We start from the raw sequence: 14,173 nt of genomic DNA, 5'->3' as shown, positions 1-14,173 counted from the left end.
TGCAAATTTACTAACCCATCGTTCTACGCCCTCATCCAGGTCATTTATAAAAATGACAAACAGCAGTGGACCCAACACCGACCCTTGCGGTACACCACTAGTAACTGGTCTCCAGGATGAACATTTCCCATCAACTACCACCCTCTGTCTTCTTTCAGCAAGCCAATTTCTGATCCAAATTGCTATGTCTCCCACAATTCCATTCCTCCGCATTTTGTACAATAGCCTACTGTGGGGAACCTTATCGAACACCTTGCTGAAATCCATATACACCACATCAACCGGTTTACTCTTATCTACTTGTTTGGTCACCTTCTCAGAGAACTCAATAAGGTTTGTGAGGCACAACCTACTCTTCACAAAACCGTGCTGACTATCCCTAATCAAATTATTCTTTTTTAGATGATTATAAAGCCTATCCCTTATAACCTTTTCCAACACTTTACCAACAACTGAGGTAAGGCTCAATGGGGAACCACATTTGCTATCCTCCAGTCGTCTGGCACGATTCCTGTAGACAATGACGAGTTAACACAAACACATACACACACACACACACACACACACACACACACACACACACACACACACACACACACACACAGTCTCTCTCTCTCTCACACACACACACTCTCTCTCTCACACACACACACTCACTCGCTCACACGCACACACATACACTCTCTCACGCACATACACACACACCCACACACACACACACACACACACACTCTCTCTCTCACACAACACACATACACACAAACACATACACACACTCTCTCTCTCTCACACACGCACGTACACACGCACAGACACATACACACAGATACACACACACACGCACACACACACAGACATACACTCACGGTAAACTGTTTTATCCAAGGTGTTTTATATTTGCAGATACATTCTATTTTGCTTGAATAAAACCCAGCCTGACTGTAGGTTAAAACACAGACAGATTGTAAACAAGGACTCACACCTAAAATGCATTGTCTGATCTGAGATGTCAGCTCTTGTATGCATCGATTAAAACCTTTGATTATCTCAGGGCAATGACTTGAAAGAAATTCTGGGATTTGCATTTTAATCAATGGAAACCCATGCCTCCGTTCTAACGGATTAAAGATTCAACAGAGGTGGTCAGTGAGCCATTTCTGAATTCTGTGTCAGGATAACTCCTCTTTCACACTCCACCTGAGGAAGGAGCAGAGCTACGAAACCTAATGTTTTACAATGGGGCGGCACGGTGGCTCAGTGGTTAGCACTGCAGCCTCACAGCGCCAGGGACCCAGGTTCGATTCCAGCCTCACGCAGCTGTCTGTGTGGAGTTTGCACATTCTCCCTGTGTCTATGTGGGTTTCCTCTGGGTGCTCCGGTTTCCTCCCGCAGTCCAAAGATGTCCAGGCTAGGTGGATCGGCCATGCTAAATTGCCCATAGTGTTCAGAGGTGTGTGGGTTATAGGGGGATGGGTCTGGCTGGGATGCTTCAAGGGGCAGTGTGGACTTATTGGGCCGAAGGGTCTGTTTCCACACTGTAGGGAATCTAATCTCCAAAAAATCCTGTTGGACTATAACCTGGTGTGGCATCATTTTTGACCTCTTCCTCTGAAGTTGTTGAATTTAAGATTAAATCTAAGAGGCTGTAAAATGCCTAAGTAGGAAATGATGTGCTATTCTTCCAGTTGGTGTTGAGCTCCATTGAAACACTAGCAGACCCAAGATGAAAATGTTAGCTTGGGAACAAGGTGGCTTATTGAAATAACAGGAAACTGGGAGGACCAGGCTTATTCCTAGGGAGAGAGCAGCCATATTCTGCAAAGTGGTCACCCAGTCCGTATTTTCACCAATGTGAAGCATTTTGAGCAGTGAATACAATAGAATAGATTAAAAGAAATACAAGTGAAACACTGCTTCATCTGGAAGGTGCATTTGGATATTGAGGAGAGAGGAGGTGAATGGGCTAGTGATACACTTTCTACTGCTTTGTGGGAAAGTACCGTGGGGCAGTGAGGAAGAATTAAGAGTGATGGGGAAATGGATTGGAGTGCTGCGAAGGAACGTCTCCCTGTGGAACGCTGACAGTAGAGGGGAACAAAAGGTACGTTTGGAGGTGCTGGAATTGGAGGGTTGATCTTTTGAATGTGGAGACTCGTGGTAGAAAGTGAGGACTGTGGAACTGTATTGTTGTTCTGATACAGAGGGGAAAGTGTGACAGCAGAAATGCAGGAAATGGGTCAGAGAGGGTTGAGATTCCTGTCAACCACAATGGAGGGGCCGGTTGGTTGAGGTAAAAGGAGAACATGTCGGAGGTGCCCCATTCGAAGATGGCATCATTGGAGCGGATGCAACAGAGACAGAGAAACTGAGAGAATGAAATAGAAGTGTTGCAGAAAGCAAATTGTGACAACATTTCCTCTACCTGCTACTGGAAAGCACCTCCGAACCAGACTATTCCAGCTCTGGACAGGAGAGCAAGGCTTATTCCAGCTCACTTCCACAGGGACCCATACCATGTCAAACAACATGGATCCATTTGGTCTGGCAGCATCTGTGAGGGGAACAATGGAGGTAATATTTTGGGTCAGATGACCCTTCCCTCAGAAGTTCTGAAGAAGGGTCACCAGACTCGAAGCGTTAACTCAGTTTTTTCTTTCACAGATACTGCCAGACCTGCTGAGCTTCTCCAGTGACTTTGTTTTTGTTCCTGATTTACAGCATCCACAGTTCTTTCTGTTTTTGTGGAGCCGTTTGCACAGTTATTGTCTAGTTAACTTTTGATTTGACAAGGCAAGATTTCAGCGATATTTCAGAATGGGTCTGAAGAAAGGTCACTGGACCTGAAACATTAATTTTGCTTTGTCCCCACAAATGTGGGTGAGACCTTAATTAGTACTTTGCATCAGTATTCACCCAGGAGAAGGATACAGAGGACAGTGAGATTTGTGTGAAGCATGCTGATGTGCCAGGGCATTTTGAGATCAAGAAAGAAGTGGTGTTGGATCTCTTTGAAGAGCATTAAGGTGGATGAGCCCCCAGGGTCTCATGGGATTTACCCCAGGTTATTGAGAAAGGCAGGAGAGGAGATTGCAGGGGCCATGACAAAGTTCTTTGTATCCTCACTAGCCGCTGGAGAGGTTCCAGAGGACTGGCGAATAGCTAAGATTATTTCTTAGTTGAAGAAGAAAAATAGGGACTGGTGAGTCTCACATCAGTGGTTGGGAAGCTCTTGGAGAGAATTCTCAGGGATGGGATTTACCTACATTTGGAAATACCTGCCCAAACTAGGGACAGTCAGCATGGATTTGTGCAGGAGAGGTCATGTTTTACTAACTTGACTGAATTTTTTTGAGGAGGTGACAAAGGTGATCGAAGAGTTTAGAGCAGCAGATATTGTTTACATGAATTTTAATAAAGATTTTGACATGGTCCCTCATGGTAGGCTCATCCAGAAGATTAAGATGCATGGGATTCATGGTGACTTGGCTGTGTGGATTCAGAGGTAACAAAGTGTGGAACTGAATGAACACAGCAGGCCAAGCAGTATCTTAGGAGCACAAAAGCTGACGTTTCAGGCCTAGACCCTTCATCAGAAAAGGGGGAGGCGGAGAGGGTTCTGAAATAAATAGGGAGAGAGGGGGAGGTGGACCGAAGATGGATAGAGGAGAAGATAGGCGGACAGGAGAGTATGGGTGGGGAGGTGGGGAGGGGATAGGTCAGTCCGGGGAGGACGGACAGGTCAAGGGGGTGGGATGAGGTTAGTAGGTAGGAAATGGAGGTGCAGCTTGAGGTGAGAGGAGGGGATGGGTGAGAGGAAGAACAGGTTAGGCAAGCAAGTCGACCTGAGCTGGTTTTGAGATGCAGTGGGGGGAGGAGAGATTTTGAAGCTCGTGAAATCCAAATTGATACCATTGGGCTGCAGGGTTCCCAAGCGGAATATGAGTTGCTATTCCTGCAACCTTCAGGTGGCATCGTTGTGGCACTGCAGAAGGCCCAGGATGGACATGTCGTCTAAGGAATGGGAGGGGGAGTTGAAATGGTTCGCGACTGGGAGGTACAGTTGTTTATTGCGAACTGAGTGGAGGTGTTCTGCAGAATGGTCCCCAAGCGTCCGCTTAGTCTCCCCAGTGTAGAGAAAGCCACACCGTGTACAGCGGATGCAATATACCACATTGGCAGATGTGCAGGTGGACATCTGCTTGATGTGGAAAGTCTTCTTGGGGCCTGGGATGGGAATGAGGGAGGAGGTGTGGGGGTAAGTGTAGCACTTCCTGTGGTTGCAGGGGAAGGTGCCGGATGTGGTGGGGTTGGAGGGGAGTGTGGAGCGGATAAGGGAGTCACAGAGAGAGTGATCCCTCCAGAAAGAAGGCGAGGGTGGGGATGGAAAAATGTCTTTGGTGGTGGGGTCTGATTGCAGATGGTGGAAGTGTCAGAGGATGATGCGTTGGATCCGGAGGTTGGTGGGATGGCATGTGAGGACAAGGGGGATTCTGCTTTGGCCGTTATTGTGGGGATGGGGTGTGAGGGATGATGTGCGGGAAATGTGGGACACGGTCTAGGGCATTCTCGACCGCTGCGGGGGGGATGTTGCGGTTCTTGAAGAACGAGGACATCTGAGAAGTATGGGAGTGGAATGCCTCATCCTGGGAGCAGATGCGGCGGAGGTGAAGGAATTGGGAATAGGGGATGGAATTTTTACAGTAAGGTGGGTGGGAGGAGGTGTATTCTAGGTAGCTGTGGGAGTCAGTGGCCTTGAAATGGACATCAGGTTCTAGGTGGTTACCTGAGATGGAGACAGAGAGGTCCAGGAAGGTCAGGGATGTGTTGGAGATCGTCCAGGTGAACTTGAGGTTGGGGTGAAAGGTGTTGGTGAAGTGGATGAACTGTTCGAGCTCCATGTGGGAGCACGAGGCAGCACCGATACAATTATCAATGTAATGGGGAAAGAGGTGGGGTTTGGGGCCAGTGTAGGTGCAGAAAAGGATTGTTCCATGTAACCTACAAAGAGGCCCGAAACATCACCTTTGTGCTCCAAAGATGCTGCTTGGCCTGCTGTGTTCATCCAGCTCTACACTTTGTTATAAGACCATAAGACAGAGGAGTGGAAGTAAGACCATTCGGCCCATCGAGTCCACTCCACCATTTAAATCATGGCTGATGGGCATTTCAACTCCACTTCCAGGGCAGAAATGGCTAGCACGAGGGGTCATAGTTTTAAGCTGGTTGGTGGAAAGTATAGAGGGGATGTCAGAGGCAGGTTCTTTACGCAGAGAGTTGTGAGAGCATGGAATGCGTTGCCAGCAGCAGTTGTGGAAGCAAGGTCATTGGGGTCATTTAAGAGACTGCTGGACATGTATATGGTCACAGAAATTTGAGGGTGCATACATGAGGATCAATGGTCGGCACATCATCGTGGGCTGAAGGGCCTGTTCTGTGCTGTACTGTTCTATGTTCTATGTTCTATGTTCCCTGCACTCTCCCCGCAGCTCTTGATTCCTTGTGAGATCAAGAATTTCTCAATCTCTGCCTTGAAGGCATTTAACGTCCTGGCCTCTACTGCGCTCCGTGGCAATGAATTCCACAGGCCCACTACTCTCTGGCTGAAGAAATGTCTCTTCCTTATCTTGGATTCTCCAGCATCTGCAGTTACCATTATCTCTGTGTGGGTTCAGAATTGGCTTTCCCATAGAAGTCAGAGGAGAGTGGTAGAAGGGTGTTTTTCAGCCTGGAGGTCCATGACTAGTGGGTGTTCTGCAGGGATCTGTACTGGGACTTGTGCTGTTTGTGATACATATAAATTGACTGATGAAAATGTGGATGGATGGGTTTGTAAGTTTGTAGCTGATACAAAGATCAGTGGAGTTGTAGTTAGTGTAGAAGGTTGTCAAAGGATACAGCGGGATATAGATCAGTTGCAGATATGGGTGGAGAAATGGCAGATGAAGTTTAATTTGTCTAATTGTGGCGTGCTGTTCTTTGGGAGATCAAATGTTAAGGAAAAATATACTGTTAATTGCAGGATTGTGAACAGCATTGAGGTATGTGGGATCTTGGAGTTCAAGTCCATAGCTCCTTCAAAGTGGCCACACAAGTAGGTAGGGTAGTAACGGAGGAATATGGTGTGCTTGCCTTTATCGGTTGGGGAATTGAGTGCAGGAGTCTGGATGTTTTGTCGCAGCTTTATATGACTTTGGTTAGGCCGTACTTACAGTATTGCATTAAGTTATGGTTGCCACATTATAGGAAGGATATGGAGGCTTTGGAGAGGGTGCAGAAGAGGTTTACCAGCATGCTGCCTGGAGTAGAGAGTACAAGCTGTAAGGAGAGTCTAGAAACACTCGGGTTGTTTTCTCTGGAGTGGCAGAAGCTGAGGGGAGACTTGATAGAAGTCTATAAAATTATGAGATGCATAGATAGGGTTAATGGTCAGAATCTTTTTCACAGAGCTGAAAAATAGGGAAATCATTTAAGCTGAGGGCGGAGGATGTTCAAAGGAGGCATGAAGGGCAAGTTTTTTACACAGAGGCTGGTAGGAATCTGGAATGCACTGCCAGAGGCAGATCCAATAGAGGCATTTAATTTTTCTTTTCTTCATTAACGGGATGAGAACATCGCTGATAGGCAGCATTTATTGCCCATTCCTAAGTGCGCAGAGGACAGTTAAGAGTCCACCATATTGTTGTTGTTCTGGACTTAGGTGTAGGTCATATTGGGTAAGGATGGAAGTTTCTTTCCCTAAAGGACAATAGTGAACCAGATAGGTTTTCCCAACAATCAGCAATGGATTCATGGCCTTCATCACATTCTTAGTTCCAAATGTTTATTGAATTCAAATTCTACCATGGTGGGATTTGAACCCAGGACCACAGAATTTTATCTGGATCTCTGGACTAACAGTCCAGCAATAATACCACTAGGCCATCACCTTCCCCAGGTGATGGGCTTCTGGATAAGCACATGAATATACAAGGAATGGAGGGATATGGACCAAGGCAGGCAGAAGGGATTGGTTATATTTGGCACCATGTTCGGCACAACACCCATCTGCCAATGTGGTGTACTGTATCCACTGTACCCGGTGTGTCTTCCTCTACATTGGGAAAACCAAACGGAGGCTTGGGGACCGCTTTGCAGAACACCTCCGCTCATTTCGCAACAAACAACTGCACCTCCCAGTTGCGAAACATTTTAACTCCCCCTCCCATTCCTTAGACAACGTGTCCACCATGGGCCTCCTGCAGTGCCACATTGATGCTACCCAAAGGTTGCAGGAACAGCAACTCGTATTCCGCTTGGGAACCCTGCAGCCCAATGGTATCAATGTGGATTTCACAAGCTTCAAAATCTCCCCTTCCCCCACTGCATCCCAAAACCAGCCCATCCTGTCTCCGCCTCCCTAACCCGTTCTTCCTCTCACCTATCCCCTCCTCCCACCTCAAGCTGCACCTCCATTTCCTACCTACTAACCTCATCCCACCCCCTTGACCTGTCCGTCCTCCCTGGACTGACCTATCCCCTCCCTACCTCCCCACCTATACTCTCCCCTCCACCTATTTTCTTTTCTCTCCATCTTTGGTCTGCCTCCCCCTCTCTCCCTATTTATTTCAGAACCCTCTCCCCATCCCCCTCTCTGATGAAGGGTCTAGGCCCGAAACGTCAGCTTTTGTGCTCCTGAGATGTTGCTTGGCCTGCTGTGTTCATCCAGCTTCACACTTCGTTATCACCATTCTTGTGTTGTCTTGTTGTATGTTCTGATTTCTAAATTGCTGCCAGATCTGCTGAGTTTTCTCAGCAACTGCTGTTTTTGTTTCTGATTTCCAGTGCCTGCAGTGTTTTTTTAGTTTTCTGTTTTGAGTCTTGGACTTGATTTTGCTCACTGGTCCTAGACTCCATGGACTGACACTTGAAAGCCACCCAAAGGAAGTTAGAGGTCCTTGTTAATGAGTCACTGAAAGTGAACATGCAGGTACTGCAAGCAATTAAGAAAGCAAATGGTATGTTTGCCTTTATTACAATAGGATCTGAATATAGGAGTAACAATGTCTTACTGCAATTGTAGAGAGTATTGGTGAGACCAAACTTGGAGTGTTGGATTATGTACACTAGACTGCCATCCCCTAGAGTTTAAAAGAATGAGAGGTGATCTTATTCAAAAGCACAAAATTCTTACAGGTCTAGAAAGGTTAATTGCAGGAAGGCTGTTTCCCACAGTCTAGAGGCGGCAGGGCAAAGTAATCTACAATAGGGGGCACAGTCCCAGAATACGCGGGGAAAGTCTTGTCTCAAAAATTTGCTTGAGTTATTTGAGGAAGTGACAGAGATGATTGACAAGAGTAGGGCCGTGGATAGTTTATAAATGAAATGTTTGACAAGGTCTCCCATGGTAGGCTGGTTCAGAAGATTAAGTTACATGGGATCCATGGTGAGTTGGTAAGTTGAATATTTTTCTGACTAGTGATCTTGTGACCAGTGTTCTTCCCCAAGGATTGGTACTGGGACCTCTGTTCTTTGCAGATGACACACAAATTGTGGAGTTGTGGATAGTGAAGAAGGTTGTCAAAAGATACGGCAGGATAGCAACCAGTTGGAAAGTTGGGTGGAGAAGTGGCAAGTAGAGTTTAATCTGGACAGGTGTAAGGTGGTGCATTTTGGGAGGACAAATGGCAGGCTCCTCATTAATACCCAGAGGGATCTTGGGGTGAAAGTCCATGGTTCCCCGATAGTGGCAACATAAGTGGATAAGATGGTAAAGAAGGCGAACAGCATGCTTGCCTTCATTGGTCGAGGCATTGAATGTAAAAGTTGGCAGGTGATGTTGCAGCTGTATAAAATTTTATTTCGGCCACGTTTAGTGTATTGTATGCAGTTCTGGCCACCGCACTATAGGAAGGATGTAGGGGCTTTGGAGAAGGTACAAAAGAAGATAACACAATGTTGCTGGAATAGAAGATATCAGCTATAATGATAGGTTGGACAAACTTGGTTTGTTTTCACTCGAACATCGGAGGCTGAGGGATGACTTGATGGAAATATATAGAGTTATGAGAGACATTGATAGGGTGGATAGTCAGAGTCTTTTTGCTAGATGGCAATGTCAAATTCCAGGGAGCATAGGTTTAAAATGAGAGGGAGAAAGGAGATGTGTGAGGTATGTCTTTCACACAGAGGGTGGTAGGTCCCTACCAGAGGAGCTGGTGGAAACATTTTTGACAGTAGTGTTTATGAAGCATTTAGACAGGCAGACAGGCAGGTAATATAGGGATACAGACTAAGTGCAGGAAGATGGAATTAGTTTGGAATGGCATCATGGTCAGCACAGAGATTGTGGGCTGAAGAGCCTGTTCATATACCATACTGTTGAATGTTTTGAATTCTATGTGGTAAGGAGCAGACTATTTAGAATTGAGAATGAGGAAGATTTCTTCACTCAGAGTGTAGTAAATCTCCAGCATTTCATGCCTGAATGGTTGTGAAATTTCAGTCATTCAGTATGTTCAACAATGTGATTGAATGATGTCGACAAACTAGAACATCAAGAAAAATGCAGATGATGCAGGTTAGAACTGTTCCAACAAAGAAGAAAGAAGAATACAGCACAGGAACAGACTCTTCAGCCCTCCAAGCCTGTGCTGACACATTTTGCCCTTCCACACTAAAATTGTCTTCACTTACAGGATCCGTATCCCTTTATTCCCTTCCTGTTCATGTACTCATCCGGGCATTTCCTGAATGCTGCTTTGTGTCTGCTTCCACCAGATCCCCTAGTAGCACGTTCCACTCTTTGTATGAAAAACATACTTCAGACACCTCTTTTAAACTTTAGCCCATCCCCCTTGCACCTTGTCTCTGCTAGTAATTGACCCGTCCACCCTGGGAAAAAGCCTCATACTTTCCACTCTATCCAATTCCATTCACAATCTTATAAATTTCTATCAGGTTTCCCTGCAACCTCCTGCATTCCAGTGAAAACAAACCCAGTCTATCCAACCTTTCTCCGTAGCTAAAATCCCCCAAACCAGGCAGCAGCCTGCTAAACCTTTTCTGTACCCTCTCCACAGCATCCACATCCTTCTGGCAGTGTGGTGATAAGAAGAGTACGCACTATTCCAAGTGTGGCCTAACTAAAGTTTAAAGCTGCAGCATAACTTGTCTATCCTTATACTCAATAAGGTGGAGAAGTAGAGGATCAGCCATCGTCCCAGTGAACAGTGAAGTGGGTTTGAAGGGTTTCATGGCTGCCTTCTGCTTCAATTCTTTATGCTTGTGTGATCCAATATCCCTTTCCTTTGTTCTGTTTCAAGTGTTGCCCGATTACGCTGTAAAATCACCTGGATCATATTGTTATGCTAAAGGTGTTAAGTATATATATACACTTTGTTGTGTGTTACTGACAATCAATTTTCTTTCCCCTGATAATAGACAGTAGTTATTTCCAGTTGCGAGCCCACATGTATCAAGCTCGAGGTGTTCTTGCAGCTGATGATACTGGATTATCCGACACTTTTGCAAGAGTTGTATTTTCAACTCAATGTCAAGCAACCAGGGTAAGAAACTTCAATTATTTTTTGACAAAGTGCATTTATTGTTTGACATTGTTTGTTTTGGTGACTTTCGTGTGATGTTAATCTTTGAGGCTGAATTTGCCCCACATTGAGTCTCGTTGCAGACTCACTGATCTGAGCCAATGCAGACATGCAGTGTGTAGGCTGTTGATTTTGCGTCTTGTCACCTTGGCTGCTATAAAGCCATCTCTCAGGTGGAGAGATTTGACAAGTCATAAGTAAGATCCCAAAAATTGAACAGAAGCAGGGGGCAGAGCTGAGTATGGTGGCCATCACCATTGGAAAGGTGCTGGTAAAACTGTTTGGCCTGAAGGTGGCCAAATCACCTGGACCAGATGGACTACACCCCAGAGTTCTAAAGGAGGTAGCTGAAGTGATAGTGGAAGCGTTAGTGGTGATCTTTCAGGAATTGCTAGAGCCAGGGAGGGTCCTAGAGGACTCAAAAATGGCTAACGTGAAACCCCTGTTTAGAAAGGGAGTAAGGCCAAAGATGGAAAATTACAGGCCGATTAGCCTAACCTCGGTTGTGGGTAAGATTTTGGAGTCCATTGTAAAGGATGAGATTTCTGAATTTTTGGAAGTATATGGTAAAATAGGGCAAAGTCAGCATGGTTTCATCAAGGGGAGGTCATGCCTGACAAATCTGCTGGAATTCTTTGAGGAAGTAAGGAGCAGGGTAGACCAAGGACAGCCAACGGATGTTATCTACCTGGACTTCGAGAAGGCCTTCGACAAGGTGCCACATAGAAGGCACATATTGAGCCCGGAGGGCTGTAGGGACCCCAAGCGGAAAATAAGGTGTTGTTCCTCCAGCTTGCATTGGGCTTGGCTCGAACACTGTAGCAAGCCAGAGACAGAGATTTTGGCCAAGGAGCAGGGTGGTGTGCTAAAGTGGCAGGCAACAGGTAGTTCAGTGTCTTTTTTGCGAGCAGCATGGAGATGTTCTGCAAAGCGGTCACCAACTGTGCACTTCGTTTCCCCAAAGTAGAGGAGACCACATTGTGAGCAACAAATGCAGCAGACTAGATTCTTGGAAGTGCAGGTGAAGTGTTGCTTCACCTGAAAGGTATATTTGGGCCCTTGGATACTGGGGAGGGAGGAGGTAAATGGGCAGGTGTTGCACCTTCGCCGGTTACAGGGGAAGGTACCATAGGGCTGGGGGGTCAGTACTGGGGGTGAATGAAATGGACGCCATTTTCACCACCTCCAGCAAGACGCTGCCACCAAACCTTATTCCCCCCCCCCCCCCCCGCCTTGTCTGCCTTCCACAGGAACCATTCCCTACGGACACCTTGGCCCACATCCCCACAGACCTATCGGACAGGGTTCCAGAGGATCAGACAGGACTGTAGAGGTCTACAAGGTAGCCAGGAAGGGACTGAATGGACTTAGGAGAGCTCGAAGGGGGTATGATAAAACCTTGGTGAATCGTATTAAGGAAGACCCCAAGGTGTTCTAAGCTTATGTGAGGAACAAGAGGATGGCTAGAGTGAGGGTATGGCCAATCAGGGATAGCTGAGGGAACTTGTGCATGGAGTCAGAGGAGGTGGGGAGGTCCTTAATAAATATTTTGCTTCAGTATTCACCAGTGAGAGGGACCTCGGTATTTGTGAGGACAGCATGAAACATGCTAATATGCTCAAACAGGTTGATATTAAGGAGGAGGATGTGCTAGTAATTTTGAAAAGCATGAGGATAGTTAGGTCCCCTGGGCCAGATGGAATATGTCCAAGGATGAAGAGGAGATTTACCAGGATGCTGCCTGATCTGGAGGGCAGGTCTTATGAGGAAAGGTCGAGGGAGCTAGGACTTTTTTCATTGGAGTGAAGGAGGATGAGAGGTGACTTGATAGAGGGATACAAGATGATGAGAGGCAATGATAGAGTGGATAGCCAGAGACTTTTTCCCAGGGCAGAAATGACTGTTACGAGAATGCATAGTTTTAAGGTGATTGGGGGAAGGCATTGGGGAGATGTCAGAGGTAAGTTGTTGATATAGAGAGTGGTGGGCGTATGGAATGCGCTGCCGGAAGTGGTAGTGGAGTCAGGTACTTTTGCGACTTCTAAGCGACTCTTGGATAGGTACATGGAGGATAGTAAAATGTAGGATACGCAGGGTAGTTTGATCTGAGTAGGATAATAGGTCAGCACAACATTGTGGGCCAAAGGGCCTGTTCTGTGCTGTACTGTTCTATGTTCTATATTTTATCTGTCCAGTTCACTTTCGTTAACCGTTTTTGTAGTATTGAGGATATTGATGGAACCTCCTATTCCAGTGAGTTGTTGAATTGTCCACCACTGTTCGTGACTGCATGTGACAGGACTGCAGAGCTTCGATCTGATATTTTTGCTTAGCTCTGTCCTCCACTTTTTCAAGTAGCCTTGTACTGTAGCTTCATGAGCATTGTGAGACTTTTGCTGTTTCCATATATTATGCAGACATTCAATTGAGAATTTGTAGCAAATTTATCTCTCTGTCTTTAATTCTTTCACAGTATCTGGAAGAAACACTTTCCCCATTGTGGTCTGAGATGTTGCTGTTTGATCAAATCCTGTTAGAAGGGAGTAAGGATGAACTGAAAAATGATCCGCCCATTATCATCATCAATATCTTTGACTATGACAGCTTGGTGAGTTTTAGCCTAGTGCAGTTTCAGAAATGAATTATAGCAGAATTGTCACTAGGATAAAAGAGTAATACCACGACGTGGCAATAAAATTATCAACCAGAACTACAAATACCAACCTGCTGCATAAAAATAGACATCATATATTGGCATTGGAGAGCGCACTACAAACTGTAAAGCAATAATAGTGGGGACAGGTCTGTCCAGTACTGGGTACAGTACCGATGGAGATATGTCTGTCACTGTATAATACTGGGGTACAGCTGTGGTGGGAACTGATCTGTCATCCCTCCCATCAACCAACCAGATCATACCTATTACCAGTGTCCACCTATCATCACCACTCAGCTACCCCACCCCCCCACCGCCTTTATCTGCAGCTTGCTCTAGCCTCACATCCAATCCTGAAGGAGAGTAATACCTGAAACATTGACTTCTCGTTTCCTCCAGATGCTGCCTGGCTTGCTGTGTTCTTGCAGTCCCCTGTTTGACTACCTTGGATTCCAGCATCTGCAATTTTTTTGTCACTGTATCATACAGGCGTACAGTTTTGGTAGAAACTGGCCTGTCACTGTGTACCACTGGGGTACAACAGTGATGAGAATTGAAACAAAATTGCTGGAGAGGCTCAGCAGGTCTAGCAGCATCTGTGAAAGAAAAACCAGCGTTAATGTTTTGGGTGCGGTTCTGAGGAAGAGTCACCGGGCCTGAAACATTAACTCTGTTTTCTCCTTCACAGATGCTGCCAGACCTGCTGAGCTTTTCCAGCAACTTTGTTTTTGTTCCTGATTTACAGCATCCGCCGTCCTTTCAATTTTTATTTACTGATGGGAATTGGTCTGTTTGTGTAAGACATTGGGGTTCAGCACTGGTGGGTAGAATTCTGTGAATGCTAGTCCATGTAATTTTAGTTAAGGGGTTGCAGTTAACTCCCTCTCTGAATTTCATCTGATTTTTGCAGACAGTAAGGTGAGTAGTACTGGAA

At 45.9% G+C, this 14,173-nt stretch overlaps 1 protein-coding gene across 1 annotated transcript in view; it reads left to right on the top strand.

Annotated features, from left to right (window-relative positions):
- Positions 1 to 14,173, top strand: part of fer1l4 (fer-1 like family member 4) — a 253,912-nt gene that overhangs the window by 108,534 nt on the left and 131,205 nt on the right. Inside the window, exons 24-25 of the mRNA XM_059652665.1 lie at positions 10,420 to 10,544; positions 13,057 to 13,191. Of these exons, the coding sequence (XP_059508648.1) occupies positions 10,420 to 10,544; positions 13,057 to 13,191 (260 nt within the window). The remainder of the gene's footprint in view (positions 1 to 10,419; positions 10,545 to 13,056; positions 13,192 to 14,173) is intronic.

This window comes from Stegostoma tigrinum, chromosome 19 (genome assembly GCF_030684315.1).
Source record: "Stegostoma tigrinum isolate sSteTig4 chromosome 19, sSteTig4.hap1, whole genome shotgun sequence".
Taxonomy (NCBI): domain Eukaryota; kingdom Metazoa; phylum Chordata; class Chondrichthyes; order Orectolobiformes; family Stegostomatidae; genus Stegostoma; species Stegostoma tigrinum.
This window is presented reverse-complemented; position numbering and strand designations above follow the sequence as displayed.